The sequence below is a fragment of the Balaenoptera acutorostrata genome, chromosome 7 (assembly GCF_949987535.1).
Source record: "Balaenoptera acutorostrata chromosome 7, mBalAcu1.1, whole genome shotgun sequence".
Taxonomy (NCBI): Eukaryota; Metazoa; Chordata; class Mammalia; order Artiodactyla; family Balaenopteridae; genus Balaenoptera; species Balaenoptera acutorostrata.
Genome location: NC_080070.1, coordinates 42760740 through 42784508, shown reverse-complemented (window position 1 = coordinate 42784508; position 23769 = coordinate 42760740). Strand labels below are relative to the sequence as shown.

At 42.7% G+C, this 23769-nt stretch overlaps 1 protein-coding gene across 1 annotated transcript in view; it reads left to right on the top strand.

Annotated features, from left to right (window-relative positions):
- The window catches only part of EEPD1 (endonuclease/exonuclease/phosphatase family domain containing 1), a 115582-nt gene that overhangs the window by 70053 nt on the left and 21760 nt on the right, over window positions 1-23769 (top strand). Inside the window, exon 3 of the mRNA XM_007182333.3 lies at window positions 4724-4775. Coding sequence (XP_007182395.2) covers window positions 4724-4775 — 52 coding nt within the window. The remainder of the gene's footprint in view (window positions 1-4723; window positions 4776-23769) is intronic.

Sequence of the window (23769 nt, the reverse complement as noted above, 5' to 3'; positions counted from 1 at the left end):
CCAGCTTTATTATGTATGCTCTTGCAAAGGGCCTCAAAGCACCCTGCGTTTGCCTCTAGAGAGCGCTCCTCACGTGGCTGGTGTATTACTTACCTGGTTCCTCCCTTACACTCAGAAGTTTGAAGGCAGAGGCTGCGTTGTATCATTGTATCGTTGTACATCATTGTATCCTCCGCGTCCAATAGTGCCTGGTACATAATACATATCCCTTAAATATCTTACCTGTGCAGTGAATGCGTGGCTGCACTGTATCGCACCCTTTCTGCATTTATTGAAATCTGCTGTGTCTCATGCGCTATACTATACTAAATGCAGTGGAAACTCAAAGTGCCAGAATCCTCAGAGAAAGGGAGCGGCAGTGAATTCTTGATTCTGGTGCCCTGTAGCTCATAAGCTGTTCTGGAAGCATGAGTTTCTGTGTAGTTGGGAGTTTACCCTTTTAAGTGCATTTGCTACACCCAGAGAGTTACATTTTATCCGTCTTTTCAGGAGTCACTGAGGATCATTCAGTCTGCAGCTCTAAGCCACCTCCAGGCGGCAGGGGTGCCCTCCGTCTTCGGTCTCTTTAACTTTGCTGCTTTTCTTCCCTGCTGTCAGTGTCTGCCTGGCACCTTCCCCATCACCACTTCAAACCCCGTTACAGACCTCACTGTGCCAGCCACTATCCAGCTGAATAAGACATCTGCCCTCAAGCGCCTCACCTCCTTGTAGCTTACTTAGCAAACATTAATTGCATGCATTCTAGGTCCTTCTAAGTGTTGCCCGTCTTGAGTTCAGAACTTGGCCTTGAAATGGCCATTTTTCTAAATAAATCACGGCTGTCAGCTGCTTTTGTGTGATTTGCCTCTCTTCTCAAAGTCAAGTGCGAAAAAGAAATTGCAGCTCCCATCTGATGGGAGCCCTGCTGTTTTCAGAGGATGCTGACCAAGCACCAGGCCACCCGAGAGACATGCCCTGTTCCGCTCAGCTCTGCTGGTCCACGTTGGAACCCAGGAGAGTCTCAGAGAGACATACCTCCCTGGGCTTGTGCCCTAGCAACACCCTAGCCCCTGTGAGCCCTTTGAGGGCAGGGACCATATTGCATTCATCTTTGTTTTCCTGGTGCCTGCTGCCAGTATATATCTGTGGAATTAGCAGAAGGACAGAAAGAGGGAAGGAAGGAGGGAGAAATGGAGAAAGGAAGGGAGGGAAGGGGGAGCAAAGTCGAAACTGAGAGATGAGATTCCCTTCCAGGGTAAGAAGTTAGAGGTGTCGAATGGAGGATTTGGTAAACGGGCTCATTGCGTCTTCGTGTGTGTGAAATTTCCTCCCAGGGAGTATCTGATGCTCTAGAAGAATCTGATACCATCAGTACTGAAATAAATACTCCAGACTTGAAGAGTTTCCAATAAGGTAAGAACTGACAGTAGGATAGCTATATAACAGGAAACATCTCGAATACTCTTAAAGATTATAGCTCTAAGGAGGAAAAAACACAACTTCCTGAAGAAATCCAATGTTATGAGCAGCTGTTGCAGTAACTTCTGATTAACATGTATTGTTTCCATTTTGAAACTCAAACCATCTAGATTTGAGTGTCCTATCCTCTTTTCTCCATCTTTTCCATCTTTTCTCCTTTGTGTTGCTGGGTTTTAGTAGTGTGAAAAGGTTTCTGTTTTTTTTCTGCCCCTGCCTAATACATGAATCCTATTTGGTATTGGTTTTAGAGCAGAAGTTAAATTGGTTTAATCTCACATGTCAACTTCAGTAGATCGGTTGTGGTTCACTGGAGAGTTCAGAAAGATTCTGAAGCTGTATCTAAGTTAAAAGGGGGTGAGTTCCATGGAAAGAGGTGAAGAGGGTTGGAGAGTGTACATGCCAAGTATTTGCCATTCCCGTTCAAGAGGAAAGTAAACTGGTGAGAGCAGGGACTAACATCCTTCAGGTTTTGACTAAGAAGAGTCAACTGAAGTTGTTTTAATTTCATCTTCATTCAAAGCCTCAAACTGTCAGTTTTCAGATCATGTTGTACAGTGGTTTGAATGTAGTATCTTTGTGAATAGGGAGAAGAAGAGAGTTGAGTGTATTAACAGTGTATAAAGCTTTTCTCTAACCTGTCGATATCTGATACCTGATCCTGAACTGGACTTCATGACCATAGAGAAGGGCAGGAATGAGAGACTATTTTAAAAATTCCTCCAGTAAAAATATTTTCCAGTGGTTATTTCAGAAGTAGTTTAAGCTTCTGAAACTTGGTCTACAACTGGAGTCTCCTTAGCCTATAACTTGCTGTCCAAATTGATAATCTGGAATCTAGAGGTGTGCATTGGGAATCAGAGTGCACTGAGAAGTAGCCAATAGCTTTGACCTGCCACCAGACACATCCTGGCAGACATTTCTACAAATGCACGTAGCACCGTTCACCCTGGGGAAAACACACACAGTCATCTCATTGGAGGCCTTCCTTTTCAGGTGGAGAAACTGAGGCTTGGCCAGTGATTTTAGCTGTCCACACTGATAGCGACTTGGCCTCTAAGCCCCTGGGCCCTGCCTGGCGGCCAGTAAATATTCCTGACTGTCCTTCCTCTGTCAGTTATAGACACTGCAGATGTAGTGAGAAGACGCTTGAGCTCCCAGCGTCAAAGAGCTTCCAGTGCTGGTTGGGAGGAAACAGACAAAAGCACCCTAACAAATGTTTTAAGGTACCAGTAAGTGCACTGAAAAACAAAAACAAAAACAAAAACAAAAACGAACCTGGTGACGTGGGATGCTGCTTGGAAGAGACAGCATTTGCACTTAGACTGAAACGATGCAATGGGATGCAGTCGGTGTTGTCAAGATCTTGGGGAAGACTGTTCCAAGCCAGAGAAACAACAAAAGCAAACCCGTCCAAGAGACGAAGGAAAGTCAGTGATTGGAGCAGAGGGAATGCCCAGGGTCCTGTCCATTAGCCCTGATGCCTGCTAAATTGTTGTTGCTAGTGGTGGTGGTTTCTTGTAGGCCTTGAAAACCTTTATTGCACTTGCTGAAGTTGCTTTAAAGTAAACCTTTGCATTTGGTTGGACAGTGCTTGCTTAGCTGTGCAGAGAGATTATGAAGAATTCTGTAGATGGAGGTGAACCTTATCATGGGCATAACCCCTTTTGATGGAGGTGTGTGGTACAGGCGGGGCCCATTTCTGCTCCAAAGAACCTGTGCAGGTTGGTGGGGACACAGTGACCAGTGACCACAGGCAGATTAGCTGGGTGGGGAAGGAGCACAATGACACCATCGACAGCTGACCCACCCCCTAAACAGTCTCGCTGAGCTCCTGCTTCCTCCTGCGTGCTGGCCTGTCCAGTCTTGGCCGCCTGCTCACTGCGTCCACAAACATTTCAAAAGCAACGTGTCACAAAAGGGAAAATACCTCCTCTGTAAAACCTGCTCCCACGTCTGAATTCCCTCACTTCAGCTGCTGGCTGCAGTCTGGACTCTGGCCCCTAAACTGGAAACTGATGAGTTGTGTACACTCGAGCCCTTTCTCTCCCCTTGGTGCCTTTGCCCCCGCTGTCTCCCTGCGGGTCACCTTTCTCCCCAGCCCCCTCCCCTGGCAAGGCTAACCCGGTCCCGCCTGCAGGAAGCCACCTCTGACCTTGGCCGGGCTGGGCTCCCTTCTGTGCCCCAGACAGTCCACTCGGCACCCTACGGGTCCTCTTCTGCTCTGACTGTGGCCTCCGAGAGGCTGTGAGCTCCTCGTGGGCAGGGAGCAGGTCATAGTCATCAGGTGCCCTCGACTACCTGCACACAGTAGGGCTCAATCCATGTACGGTAACAAATGAGCAGCTGAGCAGGCCCTCTTCATAAGGAGTGATCTTAGCTATTTGTTTGTTCTCATCAAAGGGACATCAAGGGAAGATTAATGCTGAACATGGGCAACTATTTTCTTCTTTACATTCCTCTGAATTTATTCAGGTTGCTTACATAAGCAACTATCAATTATTTTTAGAAATTTTTGTGGTGAAATGTACGTAACATAAAATTTACTATTTCAACCATTAGTAAGTATACAATTCAGTGACATTAAGTACATTCACATTGTTGTGCTACCATCACCACCATCTACGGAATATTTTCCCAAACAGAAACTCTGTACCCGTTAAATAATAACTCCCCATCCCTCCCTCCCACAGCCCCTGACAGCCACTATTCTACTATCTGTCTCTTTGTGTTTGACTAGTCTAGGGACTTCATATAAGTGGAGTCAATATAATATTTGTCCTTCTGTGTCTGGCTTATTTCATTTAGCATAATGCCTTCAAGTTTCCTCTGTGTCGTAGCATGTGCCAGAAGTTCCTTCTTTTTAAGGCTGAATAATATTTCATCATAGATAAAATGTGTACCATATTTTGTTTATCCATTCATCCACAGATGGACATTTAAGTTGTTTTCACCTTTTGGCTGTTGTGAACAACGCTGCCATGAACATGGGTGTACAAATATCTGCTTGAGTCCCTGTTTTCAACTCTTCTGGGTATATGCCCGGAAGTAGAATTGCTGGATCACATGGTAAAATCACTTTTACAACTTAGAAACATTTTTAATAGTTCTGAAATGGTCATTTCAGTTCAAACCAAAGGTTACCTTGAGGTGGGAGGTGATGCAGAAATGCAGGCTAAAATTTCAGACTTTTGTTCCTGTGACTTGCCTGATGCTTGGTGATATAAAATGTTTTGTTTTCAAGTGTGGTTTTAATTTTTTCTTACAGCATCAAGCTGCTAGCTGTGCAAGAACTACTTGACAGAGAGGCCCTGGAAAAGGTAAATATTTTGTTCCTCTTACCCCAGATTTACAAACTTAGAGCAGAGTGCCACACACAGGAAAAACTCAACTCCCTGTCACCAGAGACAGCACTTATAGCAGAGTTGGTCTGTTATTTTGTGTTCTTAACAGTCAGTGAACCTTGCAAAATTTTAATCAAAACGCCCCACATTGCTCATAGGCCATTAACACTTGCAAACTCTTCCTTGCTTGGCTCTTTCAGAGTTGAGTGAAAGCAGAGGCTCGCCCTGCTGTGGGCCAAGCTCTGGAGCAGGCTTTCTGTGCCTGGAAATACCGCACACTGGACGCCGCCCACATGCCAGATGCTGTGCTTCCCTCCATCTCTGCTTGTGTGTGTTCTTTTCTGGGCTTATGGATGGTAGAATTGAGGCAGCGAGGTTAGGGAACTTGCCAGAGGAAAATTACCTAAGCAGCAGAGTAAGGATTTGAGCTCCGTAGTTTCATTTCCAAAACCAATGCTTTTACTGTTTAATAGGCTAGTTCATGAGTTTGAGCCCCTGTGGGGACTACTTCTGAGGACTGGGAAACTCCCTCCCACCGAAGCCCTGGAAGGAGCTATCCAGTGTGTCTCGGTTTTCTACGTTCAAGTCAAGTACTCAGCTAGGGATCTTTTGCCAGTTATGGGTTCAAGTTCTGTGTGGTGGGCTCCAAAAAGCAGGCTGGGCGGGTGCCGAGGAGGCCCAAGTGCCACCCCACGGGCCTCCCAACTCATACCAAGCTGCTCCCCTGGGTGGCTCAGGACTCTTCCGCAGTATGTGGCTATGGGTGTTAATTCGAATCTATAAGGTTAACGTAGAAGAAAATGGTTAGAGAGATAAGTACCCAAACAATATTATCTTATTTATAGAATTTTAAATGTTTGGATTAGTGGTCCATCTGCTGGTTGGCACTAAAGCAAATAAAGTCTTTAAGCACCAAGCAGTGGGGGGCGGGGGGGGGAGGTGTCTGAGCTCTGGCTCTGAATTTAATGTCCCTCCAGCCTCATTGGCAACACAGGTAGAACAAGGGTGGGGCTGCCTCCCTGACCTCAGAGAGGTGACATGAGAACCAAATGAGTCGGTGCAGTGGATGGGCTTTCTAAATGCCAAAGCACTCCACTCATATTAATTCTTAATTACTCATTGTGATTCTTTAATCCAACCATGAAAACATACTAAGTCCAGGTTATTATATATGAAGATTCTTGGTATGTTTTTGAAACTTTTAAAAAGTTACTCCTCCAAAACCAATTCTTTTCTCAGTGTTCCCTACAGGTAATTGTTTTACTCCTCAATTCTCATCCACCCTGACCAGTTGAAGAACCACAAGGAAAGATCTTCGTAGACCGTAGAGCTTTGCTACTCAAAGTGTGGTCTGCAGACCAGTAGCATTGTAAGCTTGTTAGAAACGCAGAATCTCAGGCTCTACCCAGACCTCCTGATTCAGTTTGCATTCTCACAAGACCCCAGGTGATTCTTGTGCACCAAAGTCCAAGAAGTCCTCCTGAGGAGTAACACTTACTATCACCATCACTGGTCCATCTTCACAGAGAACCTCTGAGGTGTCAGCTTTTTGCTTTTGTGGCCAATCAAGCTCCTTTTTTTCACACCAAAAGTGAAGTAAACACCATAAGTCTATTTGTAAGAACCCAGTTTTTTTGTTTTCTTGGATTTCTTTTGGTTTTTTCCATTCTTTTTTTTTTTTTTAATTGAAGTATAGTTGACTTACAGTGTTGTGTTAGTTTCAGGTGTACAGCAAAATGATTCAGTTATTCATATATATATATATACCTATTCTTTTTCAGACTATATATGTATACCTATATATATACCTATACCTATATATATACCTATACCTATATATATATATATATATATATATATATATATATATATATACCTATTCTTTTTCAGACTTTTCCATTATAGGTTATACAAGATATTGAATATAGTTCCCTGTGCTATATAGTAGGTCCTTGTTGATTATCTATTTTATATATAGGAGTGTGTATCCGTTAATCCCAAACTCCTAATTTATCCATCCCCCCTCTTCCACTTTGGTAACCATATGTCTGTGAGTCTGTTTCTGTTTTTTGGGGGGTTTTTGTTGTTGTTGTTGTTTTATTAATTAATTAATTTATTTTTGACTGTGTTGGGTCTTTGTTTCTGTGTGAGGGCTTTCTCCAGTTGCGGCGAGTGGGGGCCACTCTTCATCGCGGTGCGTGGGCCTTTCACTGTCGCGGCCTCTCCCGTTGTGGAGCACAGACTCCAGACGTGCAGGCTCAGTAGTTGTGGCTCACGGGCTTAGTTGCTCCGCGGCATGTGGGATCTTCCCAGACCAGGGCTCGAACCCGTGTGCCCTGCATTGGCAGGCAGATTCTTAACCACTGTGCCACCAGGGAAGCCCTGTTTCTGTTTTATAAATAAGTTAATTTGTATCATTTTTTAGATTCCACATATAAGTTTTACCATATGATATTTGATAAGAACCCAGATTTTATCTTTAGTTTGTCTGCTTCTTCCTTTCATTAAGAAAATAGTCTCATTTAATTTAATAGGTAGAGCCAGCAAGAATGACCTCAGTTAAACACACATCCTGCAAACCTCACACCTCTTTAACTGTCTTTGCAGCCGGGCTTCAAATGGCACTGTGCTTTCGGGTTTTGCAATTACTGAACTCCTGAGGTCCCACCATGGTAGGACTGGTCACTTCTAGACAGATGGTCTTTCTCTTATAAGAGGGAAGCTATTCTGAAGGGGTCATTTCCCTCACAGCTACTTGTAGGTTAAACCTGACCAGTAAAATATTTAAATTATGTAAAACATAACATAAAAGGCTAAAAAGCAGCAGCAGTGTTTTGGAGTCTCCTAGACAATAAGACTTTTAGTGCTTTTTCTCCCTAATATTAGACATTGTTATTATGATCTTAGCGTTTTAGTTAAAAATTACCAGCCATTTGCCTGACTTGTACTTTCCTTGGCTTTAGGTAGAGAGCCTGTCCATTTTTGGAAGTGCCAAGGCTTTCTCGGTTTCTGCAGTGCACAGAGTCTGTTGTAGAAGAGCCAGGGTCCCCTCCCAACCTCGCCTCCGTTTGGCTGTTGGACCTGGCAGAGGGCCTTTCTCAGAGGCCTGGGCCCCTTTCGTTACCCATAAAACTGCTTTCTATTCCTTCTGTGGTGTCTTCATCTAAAAGTCTTTAAAAAGTCTTGGGTTTCGCAATTGATCCTTGATCACACTGTGAAGAGGGGAAGATTATCCTTTTCATGCTCTGGTTTCTAAATTTTTCTCTGCTCCTCGCTCCAGTGATCCTTACTGGTTTGGGGGCTTCTGTGTTTCACCTGCAGGGAGAGGAGAATGGTGAACACTTGCCCAGTGAACCCCATACATAGATCAGTAGAGTCCCAGTTTTTACCTCTTCAAATGCTCTTTGTTTTAATTCAGGTGCCATTGATTGGGGTGGAGACTGGGAACACCTGGGAGGTCAAGTCTGAATTTCTCTCCTCCACCAACACCACATAAAGCCATTTCCCAGACAAGTGACAGTGATTTGTCGTTTATTTAAAAAATGTTATAAACCATACAATTAATAATTGCTTCTTTTTCTAAAAATCTGTTAGAACCTTGAGAAGATGGCTTATTATGCATAAATGTCAGGATATGTGACATTTCCTTGAAAAAGTGTTTTGGATTTGATGTGCTTTTTTTTTTTTTTTAATTTTATTTATTTATTTATTTATGGCTGTGTTGGGTCTTCGTTTCTGTGCAAGGGCTTTCTCTAGTTGTGGCAAGTGGGGGCCACTCTTCATTGTGGTGCACGGGCCTCTCACTATCGTGGCCTCTCTTGTTGTGGAGCACAGGCTCCAGACACGCAGGTTCAGTAGTTGTGGCGCACGGGCTTAGTTGCTCCGCGGCATGTGGGATCTTCCCAGACCAGGGCTCGAACCCGTGTCCCCTGCATTGGCAGGCAGATTCTCAACCACTGCGCCACCAGGGAAGCCCTTGATGTGATTTTTTGATCAGAGATCCATTAGACACCAAGAGCAAAGGTTTGCTCTGAGACAGATGCATGCCATCCTACTCTCTCTGTTCTCTGTGCTTTAAGAGCAGGATGCTTTTGTTTTTCTGAACTTAAGTCACATAAGCTTGTTTCCCAGGCTTTATAAACAGACCCCATCTAATGCCTTTAAACACGACATTGCATGAAAGGAAATAAAAATATTGCTACAGCTTGATTTAGTAAGATCATTTTTCAATGACCCTTTCAAACAGCTTCCTGCAAAGCTGCAAACAATAGTTTGGCTGTTCCCTCCAGCTGGAGGTCACCCTTTCCCTGGAAGGGCCAGAGGGCAGAGCACCGACTGACCCCACCCGAGACCCAAGCCTGCCTAAAGAGCTGCCTGTGTGAGCCGGGCCTCCTAGAGGCTCAGGACGCCCAACTCATGGCCATCGCCCGTCCTACCCCTACCTCCGCCCACACCCCATTTGCAAAATTGCCTAGGACAAAATGCCTGCAGGTCTTCATGCCTGCTGCTGCTAGATATTTTTCCTAGAATCTCAGCTTTGAAGTCCCACTCTTAGTCTAGTTTTCCTACAGGTGGAGCAGATGATCTCTAAGACCTCTTGGTGTTTTCACGTGAGATAAAGCATGTACATTTCACCAGCGAGCCTGAGACTAGAAAAATTGAACTTGACATTTGCACACGGTGGCTAGTCAGGGACTCTTCCAGCTGAACCCTAGTGGTGGGCAACATTGGAATTAGAAGTTAGTAGCTTCCTGAGGATTTTCAGAAGGAAATAGGAGATAAATAATTGTCACATAGAAGTGCATGAATAACCTAAGGATGCCAAGTGCTTGTATCTGTAACTTGTGGTGGTATGTTCTAAACATACACACATGCACATACATAAGCTCTAGCTCTGTTATTACACACCTTTGGAGTGTTTTTCACTGTGATTTGGACTTTATGTTAATTTAGTTTGTGCAACAATTGAGTGCTTCTGCTGTCCTAAATTGCACTACATACCAAGGGAGATAAAGTTATAAAAATACATTTGGGGCTTCCCTGGTGGCGTGGCGGTTAAGAAATCACCTGCCAATGCAGGGGACACGGGTTTGATCCCTGGTCTGGGAAGATCCCACATGCTGCGGAGCAACTAAGCCCGTGCGCCACAACTACTTAACCTGCGCTCTAGAGCCCGCGAGCCACAACTACTGAGCCCATGTGCCACAACTACTGAAGCCTGCATGCCTAGAGCCCGTGCTCTGCAACAAGGGAAGCCACTGCAATGAGAAGACCACACGCCACAACGAAGAGTAGCCCCCGCTCGCTGCAACTAGAGAAAGCCCGTGCGCAGCAACGAAGACCCAATGCAGCAAAAAATAAATAAATAAAATTATTAAAAAAAAAAAAGTACATTTGAATGGCATATGTGGAATACCAGAATGTCAGAGCTCAGGGAATCCAACCCTGTCATTTGTCATTTTGCAGACAGGACACAGAGACCAGAGGTGTTGAAGTGTCCTCCTCGTCCAGGGTCCATAACAGTTGTGTTGGTAGTCTACCATCAACCCTGGTGGACTCAGCTCCGTTCCAGGGCTGCCTTCAGTACAGCTGCTGCCTGTCTTCCATGGTCTCGTTTATCCTGGGCGTCAGCTTTAGCAGACTTTGCTGGTGCTTCTGTCGCTGCACATTTCAGGGCTGGGAGCAGATGCAGAGTGTTGGTCCCTGGCCCAGGTGATGGAGAACTGAAACCCAGGTCTTCTAATCCTTGTGGCGAAACAGACACAGGCTTGTGGTGTTTGTCTCCAAGAGCTCCCCTTGGCCCAGCAGGGGAGACAGAGAACGTGGGCTGGGGGTTAGAGGAGGAGGGCAGTCAGTGGTTCAGGGCTCGGGATGCGGACACTGTCGGGGAGCATCTGAGAGCAGAGGACCTCTCAGAGGTGTGAGGGCGGCAGAGGGTCTGGGGGCCTGGGAAGGGAGGTGATGAGAAACGTGCAGGAGGGTAGAGAACACGCAGCAGACTTGCCCTTCGTAGGCTCTGTGTCAAAATGAATTGCTTCAAGAATCTTAACATAAAATACACCTTTTACAAAACAGTACTCTGTTTTGATTTTAAAATATCAGAAGGAGATTCTTCAGCTCCCTGGGTTTATTTTTCTCCCAGGCCTAGTCCTTCACATAGAGCTTAATTTGAATGCCATCTTGAGTGGTCAGTATTCATGTATCTGTTAGATTTTGTTTTTAAGTGGATTGAGCCAGATCCGTGTCTAATCATGATTAAATTCATTGTAGTCATGTTCCTGGCTAAATCCCTTCCAGCAGGCAGCTTGCTACCTTCCTTGAAGGGCTAGTGAGCAGAAATGGGGGCCCCTGTGGAGCTCAGGCTCCCCCTGTTCGCTGTGTGGAGTCTGGCTGAGGCCCGCAGGGGCCCGCACAGCCAGCCGCTCACCAGCTCCGCTTTGCAAACTGCACACTTGGGCCCTGACCCCGTTCTGGAAAGGGCTCTCGGCTGGGCTACACCGCAAGCACCTCAGCTGTCAGAAAATGGAGCATCTTGGTGAATTATGGGCCAGGCTTCACAGTTCATTTTCAAAAAGGGAAAAAGATGCATTTTCTCCTATTCTTTTAAAACCATCACAAGATACCATGTATATTGAGGGGCTCCTGGTACCTTTCTTGGATTACGAAAAGCTTTTATTTGAAGTGAGCAAAAAGTAGAGTCTCAAAATAGGACTTTTTAATTCCTTTTAGCTTTATTAGCTATCAAGGATCAGCAAATTAAACAATGAGGGATCATTTAAAATGTACTATTACATTGGCAAAGGTTTTTAAACAACGATATGTAATGTTGAAGTTGTGATAACACCAGTGTCCCCATTCATTGGGGAGGGTAGTGACAAGACACTATCCTTTTGAAGCTCTGGGGTGGTGTATTTCATTAGCCTTTGAGATGCCCCTACCCTGTGACCAAGGTGGATTCCTAGGAGTGTATTTAAGGAATGATCCATAAATATGTGGAAAAGGCATTTGACAGCATGCTTTATAATTATGAATCATTGCAGGCAGTTCACTGCTCAGCAGGAAGGGTGGGTTTAAACAGTCTGTGGTGGGTCTGCCCCATGGTCTGGTATGTGCCCATTAAAAATGATAATCATTTAGCCTTGTAGAAATTCGATATAATGTTTACAAAAAGGAGGATAAGCAGTTGTACCTGCTGTAATTACAACTATGTAAAAATATATGTATTCATTCTTTCAACCAGTATTTATTAAGTACTTGTGTCAGGTTTTGTACTAGGCTGGGAGACACATACAGCTGTGACCAAGATGATTATCTTTCCTACCCTCATGTAGCTCACATAGTTGGTGAGGAAAATGTTAACAAGTACACAAATACTTATTTAAATACAATAGGGATAAGCAATGCCCCCCAAAACACCAAAACAAAATCAGGTCATGGTTGGGGGCACCTAATGTTCTCGTAGCATCCAAGGAAATATGAAACAAACAAAACATAATTAGGTAATTCTTTTTTCCTTTTAAATTTCCTTTATCATTCATTTAATATTCCTGGAATCAACTTTTGAAGATCCCGTAAGACATGATTAAATTCTTCCAGGGGGAAGGAACAAGGTGGATGGCAGGGAATCTGGAGGATGGGGCCGTGCACCAAGACAGAAGTGCCCTCTGAGTGCCCGGGAGTCCTGCACAGGAGGGTCTTTCTACATCAGGGCAAATGATGATGGGCCCTCCAGTCAAATCTGGCGATAGCTAGTTTTTAAACATCAAGTTTTATTAATATGCCGATGCTTCCATTCATTTACTCATTGTCTGTGGCTGCTGTCCCATTACAATGTCAGCGTTAAGTAGTTGTGACAGAAAAGGTATGACCCACAAAACCCTGAATATTTATTATTTGGACCTTTGCCGAAAGTTTGCCAACTCCTGATCAGTGGTGCTTGGCTGCTGACCTCTGAAGTATCACGTGAGAGCTGTACGACCCCATCCAGGAAAATGCACCTATGAACCTATACATGCAATTGAATTTACATATTCTTGAAGCTTCCCCATGGAGGCCCTCAGGGTCATACTTCTGGGCCCTGGTGTAGGTGGGACTCATTTCTCTACCCCAGAAATGCTGAAATATCTTCTCTCATTACAAAATGGTAGCCTAGTGAGGAAATGTTTCTCAGAGTGGGACGGCTCACCCTTCCCAGGGAGGCATAGTGCCCAGGGTCTGTGGGGAGGGTCCTTCATGTGGTAAGAGGCCAGTCAGATTTTAGACGAGACTGCATCCCATTGGCACAGAAATAGCATCCCTTTGGTTACCTTTTCGTGATTTATGGTTTGATCCCATATTGGTTATTCTAAGGAGATTATCTGGTTCATAGAGTACCTGTGATCCCATTCTTCACCCCTTTCTGTCTAGCATCATTTTCTTCACTGATAACTTGAGACATATTTAGGTCTCCTGAAATCTGAAATGTGTTCCTACTGTCCTACTTTCCTCTTCGCTACTGTCCTATTTCTCTTCTTTCATGTCCTCATAGTTATCTTGAATGTAAATTCCCTCCCTACACAACCAACCTTCATCTCCTCTCAGCTGTCCTTAACCCTTAGGAGCCTAGCCCCTGTCCCAGTTAATCTAATAAATCATAGCTTACCCTAGCCAACTTCTAACCCAAAGCATTTTTATTGAAAATATTTTTTGCTTTCTATTGAAAAGTATTATGAAATAACTTTATATAGAACTTAAAATTTGTATATGCAATTATCCATTTTCTTGTAATTTCTGGGTACCTATTTCTGTTTTTCTACTGCATCCATAATGATTTTATGTTAAAAAACATTTTTAAAAAATTTGAACCCATTTAGATACAAATAGGAGTGGGAAAAGGAAAGAAATCATTCCTAGAGCTTGTCTTATCTAGGTGAGCTGTACCACTTGGGGAGTCTGAATCAACTGCTGTCTTCTACCTGTGATGGTTGTCCTTGGGGACACTCTCCTTGATGGTTCCATTACTTTGTCTTCATACTCTAAAAGCTTCATTACTTCTTAGTCTCCTAATTGATTCTGGGCTTATAGAGGAAAAGAAGAGAAATCTTATAATAGCCATATGGATTGCAAACTCAGGCAGACGCCAAAGCAAGACCTATAACAAAAGCAGAAACATCATTTCATTCAGGTTTGAAAGTCAAGGGAGCCTTGAAAAATCACCCCTCTCCATCTTTTGCTAAGAATCATTTTATCATCAACTAGAGAGAATTTTGCTGGCATCTTCTGGTGGCTCATAAATGGTGGGCTGGTTTTGTGAACTTGTCTAACCTATGATTTAAACATAATATGTTCATGTTAATATTTTTCTTGTGCTGACTCTCCCCTTGAGACACCCTCTTTCCTCTTTGAGAGGGCATCTGGAGGTTCCACTTCTTGATAATGCCAGAGTAGCTTGTATCAGAATAACCTTTCCTCAAATAACAATTATAAACTCTGGATAAAGTGCAAACAACTATTTGAAGGCACTTAAGAGAAACCAAAAACCGGAGAGATGTCAGCCCTCAAAAGAAGGAACTAGCACTGGGTGAGTTCCACATTTATATGGCTTTTCCCCTGATGGCATTCCCCAGTCTGTGTGGGCAGCTAGTGCTCAGGCAGGTTTGGGGGATGTCATGAGTCTTCTCTCTCTTTTTTTCTTGGTCAGTCTATCTAAAGGTTTCTCATTTTTGTGTTGAGCTTTTCAAAGAACTTTTAGTTTCATTGATTTTTTTCTATTGTTTTTTATTCCCTATTTTATTCACTTCTGCTCTAATCTTTATTGTTTCTTTCCTTCTCCTTGGTTTTTGGGTTGTTTTGGGTCTCCTTGCTTTTTCCAGTGTCTTAAACTGGAAGGTTAAGTTATTGATTTGAGATCTTTCTTCTTTATTAGGAATCTACAGCTATAAATTTCTCTCTAAGCATTGCTTTAGATGACTCCCATAAGTTTTGTTATGTTGCATCTTCATTTTCATTCATCTCACAGTTTTTGTTTTAGATTTCCCTTGTGATTTCTTCTTTGACCCATTGTTTATTTGCAAGTGTGTTGTTTAATTTCCATTTATTTATGAATTTCCCACGAAATTTTTTGTTGTTGATTTCTAATTTCATTCCATTACATTGTCATCAGAGAAGATACTTTACTTGACTTCAGTCCTTTTAAATGTATTTAGGCTTATTTTGTGGTCTACCATGTGGTCTATTCTGGAGACTATTTCATGTGACTTGAGAAGAATGTGTGTTTTGCTGTTGTTGGGGTGAGTGTTTTGTGAATGTCTGTAGATCTATTTGGTTTATGTGGTTGTTTAAGTCTTTCAGTTCCTGTTGATCAGTTTAGTTCTATCCATTATTGAAAATGGGGTATTGAAGTCTCCAGCTATTGTTGAATTGTCTGTTCCTTCCTTCAATTCTGACAGTTTTTGTTTTATGTATTTTGGGGCTCTGTTATTAGGTGCATATATATTTATAATGGTTATGTCTTTCTGATTGATTTACCCTTTTATTATTATAAAATCTCTTGTCATCTCTAGTAACAGTTTTTGTTTTGAAGACTATTTTTCTGATACTAGTATAGTCATTCCAGCCTCCTTATGATTGCTGTTTGTATGATGTAACTTTTTCAGTCTTTTTACTTTCAACCTACATGTATCTTTGAATCTTAAATTTATCTCCTCTACACAACCTGTAGTTGGATATTGTCTTTTAGTCAGTTTGACAGTCTCTGCCTTTTGATTGGGTTGTTTAATCCATTCACATTTAATGTTATTATTGATATAGTTGAGTTTACATCTGCCATTTTACTTTTTGTTTTCTATGCCTTATGTCTGTTTTGTTCCTCCTTTTCTCTTTCACTGCTTTCTTTTACCCTAAATGAATATTTTCTGAAGTAGCATTTTAATTTCCTTAATGATATTTTTTGCTATACTTTTTGAGTTATATTCTTAGTGGTTGCTCCAGAGTTTACCATGTACATCTTAATTTATCAGATTTATACTAACTTAGTTCCAATGAGATGTAGTAACATTACTCCTATGTAGCTCAATTCCCTCTTCCCCCTTTTTGTGCTATTGTTTTATAATATGGGAATAGCATCTAACTATGCTACAGACCCAACTATATATTCTTATGATCATTACTTTATATACTTTTATGTCTTTTAAAGAAGATGAGAGAAGGAAGGAGAACAAGTATATTTTAGAGAGTTAACTACATTAACCTTCTTATTTACCATTTCTAATTTTCTTCATATGTTCCTGTGGATTCCACTTACCATTTGGCATCATTTTCTTATTTTAGCTCATCTTTACTCCTACCCAGCTCCTTTGTGCTGGTCAGCTATATTATATTTCTATATGTTATAGACCCAACAATACAACTGTATACATGTATTAATATTCACACAATATGAATAAAGGAGAAGAAATATGTATTCATACTGTCTTTTATAATTATATAATTACCTTTACTGGTTCTTTTCATTTTTTTCATGAGGATTTGAGTCGGTCTGGGGTCACTTGCTTTCAACCTGAAGAACTTTCTTTGGTATTTCTTATAAGGAAGATCTGCTAGGAACAAATTCTCCCTTTTTTTTTTGTCTGGGAATGTATTTCATCTTCATTTTTGAAAGATGGTTTTTCTGGATATGATTCTTCATTGACAGTACTTTGAATATGTCATTCTACTGCCTTCTGGCCTTCATTGTTTCAGATGAAAATTTAGCTGCTAATCTTATTAGAAACAAGTGAATTTTGAAAACTGGCTATATTCCTAGACACACGTTTACTGAAGGGGTATTTTATTTTGGGGGTTTCTGAAAAGTGGCTCTTACTTACTCAGTGTCCCAAAGCTGGTTCAAATTTAGTGACACAATTTCATTTGTTTGAGGAGACTTCTAAGGCATTATCTACATAAAGTCCAACAAAACATTTCACTTGGTTTTGGCAAAGAGAAAAATGAAAAGTAGACAGCATTTTGATATTCCAGTAAGACCAAAGACTTTGTACTAAGAAATATCTGAGTTTAATTCTCAAATTATAGGTTATGAAATCAATTGAGTAAATTACAACCATCATTTGTTTCATTGTATATGTATATGGATGGATTGATGGATGGATGAGTGGGTGGCTGGATGTATGAATGGATAGGTGGATGGGTGGATAGATGGATACAGACATACCTACACAGTTGGCAGGCAGACAAATGGATAGAATATACCAGATTGACATATAAAAATTTATTTATTGCTATGAGTCATGGTCAGAAATGCTTGAAAACTGCCATTCTAGACCATTTCTTGGCTTGAAAGAGGGGAAGATGGCATGCTCTGGGATTTTTGTCCAGCACTGGAAAGGCTCTGCTTACCCTTGGGTATATCCTAAGCACTTTTCCCTCCTGCCTTGTTAGTCTCTTAACTCTTTTTTGCTTTTGAACAGTAAGAAAATATGCCCAACTCATTGCATTACCCCCAAAATTGTTGCATGTAGCCATCACCTTATACAAACACTCACACAGCCATGATGACAGGAGGTATATGCAATTTCCTGTCTTATTTGGCCCACCCTAAAATGCTTCTCTTATCAGGAAATGCTAACAATGAGTTGGTACAGAGAGAACTTTCAATTCACTGTTTTAGAGAATTCTGAGACTTTTTGTGAATGATTCATTCACTCATTTCTTGAGAGCATGACTTTGTATTCAGCAAAGTTCAGGCTAGTTTATAATTTTAAATGAAACGGAAGGGCAGGCAGGTGAAACTATTTGGCTCAGTTGCTAAAAACATTTATGCTGGATGTTCTCATTAGGTAAAATTATCCTGATTGAGTTGGTCATTAAGGCTTGCTTTGCCAGAATTAATTCAGTGGAGAGATCTATCAGATTGTTAACTACCTACTTAGAATGAGTAATTGCTACAGCTGATAAAGTATTTTTTATTAACCTTTGGGAGGCACTGAAATGGTGAGTTTGGGCCTTAACACGACTCCAAACTTCTGGGAAAGCATCCAACCCACTTTTAGAGATTTTGATCTATCTTTGCAGAAATTCAGAACAGTATACTGACATCCCTTATGAGCATAATCCAAGACCCCTTTCTAGATCCTAGACTTGGTTTCCCCCCCACACTCTGTACTGCCGCCCCATTCCTTCTCTTGCCCTGTCTGTCCCCCCTAACCCTTGTCCACGAAATGCAGGCTTATTTTCACATGCAGAGTTAATTAGGTTGGAAGAAGACAGCCAGGGAAAACAAAGCAGCTCTCCATATATGAGTTACTGTAAAATTACCTGCCCTCCTAGTTAGCAGTTAGTGGCTTCCTACACAAGTGGCCAGTCAAGAGATTTCGTGGCTCTGTAGAATCACTGTTGTGTCACAGAGCATCTTCCTGTTGTGTCCAGCTCTAGGGATCCAGAGGGATGAGAAGTACCCAGGACTAAAACAAGATCCCCAGCATTTACAAGCCAAAGGGCTGAACCTGGAAGGGAAAGTGACAAGTTCTGGGTTTTTGCCTGAATTCCCAACATTTGCACCAGCTCTGAGGTTGAGTGGGTGGGGACGGGGGCATTAGAGCCTTTTCCCCCTTGATTATGAAATCATGAGACTGTAGTTTTACGTCATTGCTAACCTTCTCTGTCAGGCATGCTTTGTCTCCCTCCCTCTCTCCATCTGGCTGAAACCTCTACTTAGAAAATAAATTGCTGTGTATCGATTGTTCATTTTGTTTCTCATCCCCCAGATGTCCTTGTTATGCACTTAGCTTGCTTGGCTATATTTGTGAACAAGAGGGGAAAAAGTAATAAGTATTTCTAGCCTTCATGTTAGGATGTGGGAGGGACTTTTTCTGTGTTGTTTTTGGTGCTTAATTTATTTAGTAACAACACCGAATCACCTTTTATTTATGAAAAACAAAAAAGCGTGTGTGTGTGCTTACACATCTTCTACATGGACAAAGTTCAAGCCAATTAATTGGTATTTATACTATGACTTTCTAGAAAAGTGAAATGTCTAGAAAATGTGGAAGCAGAGAGAAAAGTTAAAACGTATAAAATTACTACTTGGTCTCTGTAATTTTTGTTTTAATCCTTCCTTTGTATGGTTACCAGAGTAACCCTCCTAAAATGCAAGTTTGATCCTATTACTGCCCTCCTAGTAGTTGCTTCAGCTGGAAGCTGCATGCTAAAATGGGAACACGGACATGGATTTGGGTCCTGGCCCAGCCATTTGCCCTATGGGTGATCTTATCCCCTCCAGCCCTACATCTCTCATTTCTTGAGCAAGGAGAATGCCTCCCTCACAGAGCCGTGGTGTGGGTCACATCACACAGCATGTGTAAAGAGCCAGCAGTGGTACTTGGCTCATGGAAAGTGTTCTAGTAAAGAGGACACTGGGGTTACAACCCATTAATATGGAGTCATCCTTGTGCCTGCAGGACTCTGTCATGATACCCATGTGGCCCCGTCTGGTTGCAACTTGATCTTTGTGACACTCCCCTCTGTCCTGTTTGCTTTCACTCCACCCACTCCCAGTAATTTGGAAGGAGCCTGAAAAGCCTGTGAAACTAACATCAGACAGTTTGGCTATTTTTAATTGCCTCTGGCCAAAAATGTGATGGGAAGGGAGGTTGACTGAAAGATAGTTTGGGGATTTGGCTTTCCATTCTTCCCATTTGCACAGAAAATTGAGAACCAAGGGGTCTCAGGACATTCTCCAAAATGAGGATGCTATTTTCATGCACTACCACCTATAGTTCCTGCTGCCATAAAGTGTCTGGGAGTGAAAAATTGCAGGTCTTTCTATCCCTGGCTGCCCACATAGAAAAGAACAATCAAATCTATGTGGTTTGCCCTGAAATAAAATAGGAAATATGCAGGCTTTAGAGACTAGGATTTGGCATAATGCAAACCAAAATAAAGTAAGTCATGAATCTATAATACTTTCACCCACAGCTTTGAAGTCTTTATGATTATTGCTGCTGAGGACGACAGGCTGCATAAACACCATTTAGAATATAGCTGGAGGCTGGAGTTTTATAAGAAAAATGGCAACCAGAGCAATTTCCCTGAATGGTCCATAAGTACTAATTCTGTTTAATGTGACAGTTCCTAAATAACTCTGCATTCTTCACAGAAACACATATGGGCAGTGCTGGGCCTTGCCGTCTAGAGTGAGTCTAAGAGTGAACTAGTCTTCAGTGTTTACGGATTGAGAAAATATCTCTCTGGGGTTTTAAAAAAATATGTGGGTGTTCGTGTGGGAGGGTTAGGGACGGGGAGCTGATGTAAACTGCCAGCTTTTTTCTGCTCCTCCATTATTTTCTTTGGATTTAAGTACCTGCATGATCATTTCCCACCCTTTTGTGTCGGCTTTCTCTCTCCCTGTCCCTACCCTTTCTGTTGCTCACAGGTAAAAATGCTCTTACTAATCAGTTGTACTGTGGGATGGCTTGTTGGGGTTTAGAGACCGTCTCTCCTCCATCTATACCCGTCTTACTCATTCTCTGAGCTTGTTTACCTGAAAATGTCAAAGGGGGAAGAAGACTCTAGAAAAGGAAGAACTACGGTTGGCTAAATCAACATGGTTTGTCTTAGGCAATGTTCTCATCATCTTGGGGCAGATGCCTTTTTGCTTTACAAGTAAAATGTTGTAACGTGTATGGTTGACATTTCCTGCCGAGTTTTTGGTTCAGCGTGTCAGTAGAAAGTACCAAATGAAACTCTGTGTCCTCCACCTTTATTGTTGGCATGTTTCTCCAGCGAGGTAAAGGCATTAGCATCTATGGAATGGCATGTTTGGTGCAAGCCATGGCATGGCCATCCCAGCGTTTCTGCTCTAACTTGTGGGACTTCACTCTGCCTTCAGCTCTCCTACGCTCTTCTAAAATAGCCACAAAATCCTCCAAAATGCTTTGCTATTTTCAGACCTGCTCTCACTTAGAATAATTAGTTTCCAGCATTACTCACAAGTTTAGTGTCTAATTTGGACATGGGGTTTATTTTATTTGCCCTAAAACTGTCTTTTTTAAGCTTCAGAGAGCCTATATTCCAAGAATTACCAGCCTCTGCATGTCTCTCCCAGGTGCATTATATAACTATGTGGAGAGAAGGCTGGAATAACCCTGTCTAGAGGCGGCCTCCCCAGGGCTGTGACCTTGCTTCCCTGCTCCCCACCTGATCTAGGGCTCCGTAAGGGACAGCCCGACTTCACAGCTGTACCTAGAATAGCACGTGGCATTTGTTGAATGAAAGAGTGGTTTCTCTGCTCTATCTTAAACATCTGGTCCATTGCCCAAGTCACTTTTTAAATTATTGACATAAAATTCCATACCATAAAATTAATCATTTTAAGAGTCCACTTGAAAGTGAAAGATTCAGTGGCATTTAGTAGCTTCACAATGTTGTACACCTGTCACCTCTGTCTAGGTCCAAGACATTTTCATCATCCAAAGAGGACAGCCGGTACCTATTAAGCGGTCACTCCACATCCCTCCCTCCCCCTGGCACCTGGCGACCGCCTATCTGCTTTTTGTCTCTATGGATTTGCCTCTTCTGGACATTTCATGTGAATGGAATCATATAATTTGTGGCCTTTTGTATCTGTTTTTTTTCACTCAGTATAATGTTTTTGAGGTTCACCCATGAGGTAGCAGTTATTAGTTCCTCATTTTGGGGGGTTAGTTCAGTACTGTTCCAGTGTATGGATATAGCACATTTTGTTTATCTGTTCATCAGGTGATGGACATTTGAATTGTTCTGTCTTTTAGCTCTTGTGAATAGTGCTGCTATGAACATTCACATACCAGCATTTGTTTTCAATTCTTTTGATCCAAGTTGTGCTTATTTCCCAATTATCTCTCAGATCTGTCCACTGCTGTCCTGTCAGTCAGGCCACCCTTATCACTTACTGCAGTACTTAACTGGTCTGGCCCTGCTTCAACCTAACTCTACACTGCAACCCTATAGCCTTTTCAAAATGCAGATCTGTTGTTCACGCCCTTCATTGATTTTAGAATTGCTGAGAGGGTAAGAAACAAACTCCTTTCAGGCCCACAGGCCTGCATGACCAGGTCTCTAACCATTCCTTTAAGCTCATCTCACCATTCTGCCCCTCACCATCTGAGTTGCAGCCACACTGACCTTCTGTCCAGCAAACTCTCCAGGCCCTGCCCCATCACAGGCCCTTTGCACATGCTACCCCTGTTGCCTGGAATGCTCCCCTCTCCTCTTTGCCTAATTAATGCCTTCTCATCCTGGGGTTCTCAGTGCAAGCCTTACCTCTTCAGGGAAGCCTTCCCTGACTAAGTCAAACTCACCCCCACTGCCACTGCCACCATCATGGATGCCCACAGGCTCCTAACCACTCCTTTGCAACACAAGTTCAGCTGCATGTTTGGATGATTATTTGATTCATAACTGTGCCTACAGAGACAGAAGGCAGCTGTACTCAGATCATGGGTTCTGGAGCCAGACCGCCTGGGTTCAAATGCTGGCTCTGTCCCTACTGCCTGTGTGATCTTAGGCAAGTTAATTAACCTCTCTGTGCCTCTGTTTTCACATCCACCAAGTGAGGATCATAATAACATAACACCTACCTTAGATGGCTGTTGTGAGCATGAAATAAACTCATGTGTGTTAAGTACCTGGCACTAAAATGACCTCAATAAAAGTATAATTACTATAACTTTTTAAAAACATAAATAACTGTGCCTACGTTGGCACCCCTACACCCCTCATCCCCAGACTGTAAGCTCAGGGGGGCAGGGAACCATGTCTCTTTTGCTCACGTTGTAGCTCCAGAGCCTAGCCCAGGATACCGACATGGTTAATGCTTGTTACATTTTTATTGAATGATTGGAGGAATCCATTCTCGCGCTCGCCAGAGAAGAATATTAACACTACCGTGTTCCATCTCTCCGTCCATATCTGAGTTTTAGGGGGCTCTGCCTTCCCGCATGCAGTGTGGTGGCACTCGGCTGCAACCCCTACTCCTGCCCACATCCCCAGCTGCTGCGTTTGGGGAACTGTGCTGCGGCGTGTGGCGAGTCGAAGACGGGGATCCTGTGTCCTTGGCCCTGCGCTGAGGGAGGGCCCAGTCTCTATGACAACCACAGGAGCACGGAGGAGGCTTGCCGTGCACCAGGCCTTGTGCACCCTGCCTTAGAAATATCCAACTCATGAGGCGGGAATGATTGCTATCCCCTTGTTACAGCCGAGGAAAGGGAAGGCATGAACAGGGGAGCCATTTGGCCAAAGTCAAAACTCTTGGTAAGTGGCAGAGCCAAAGTTTGGATCCTGGGAGCTTTTCTCCCAAGTCTCGAGTCTCGACAGCTTTGTTTAAGGCCCCAGCGCAAACAGTGGACGTTCCCACTGAGTTCCAGCTTGTGATCCCCCCGGCCCTTCGCACCTGAGGGTCCTAACAGATACAGGTTGACATCAGGACAGATTCTCTAAAGAGACTTTAAAAACAAAGCTAGAGGGGAAAAAATAAAGGTGAGAATTGTTTATCTGCAGATGAAAGAAACTAAACTATTTACGAAGACTCCCACCTCTTATGTCAGTCGGAGATGTAAAAAAAGAGTGTTACTTCCTTTCTGATGGTACATTTCAGGTGCTTAATGTCTATGGTCATTCACTCTCTAGGCCCCTGTGCTGCCATCTGTTTATCACAAGTATGTATATGAAAAATAAAATAAAGTAAAACCTCTTGATTTACGTTCAGAAACAAAAATATTACGACTTTAACTTACTCAGGATCTTTTTTTAAACATGTGGATGAAACCATTGTGAGCACATAGGGTAGAATGGTGAGGTTTTATTGTTACCATAGTAGGTGATTTTAGGATGTTTATATTGAAATGAAATGAGCACCCAAACGGCAGAAATTCCTCCCAGCCAACGAAACATCCACCACCAGGGGGATAGCGCATTGTGTCCATATGATAGCACGTTAGATGGTGCATAAGGTGAGTTT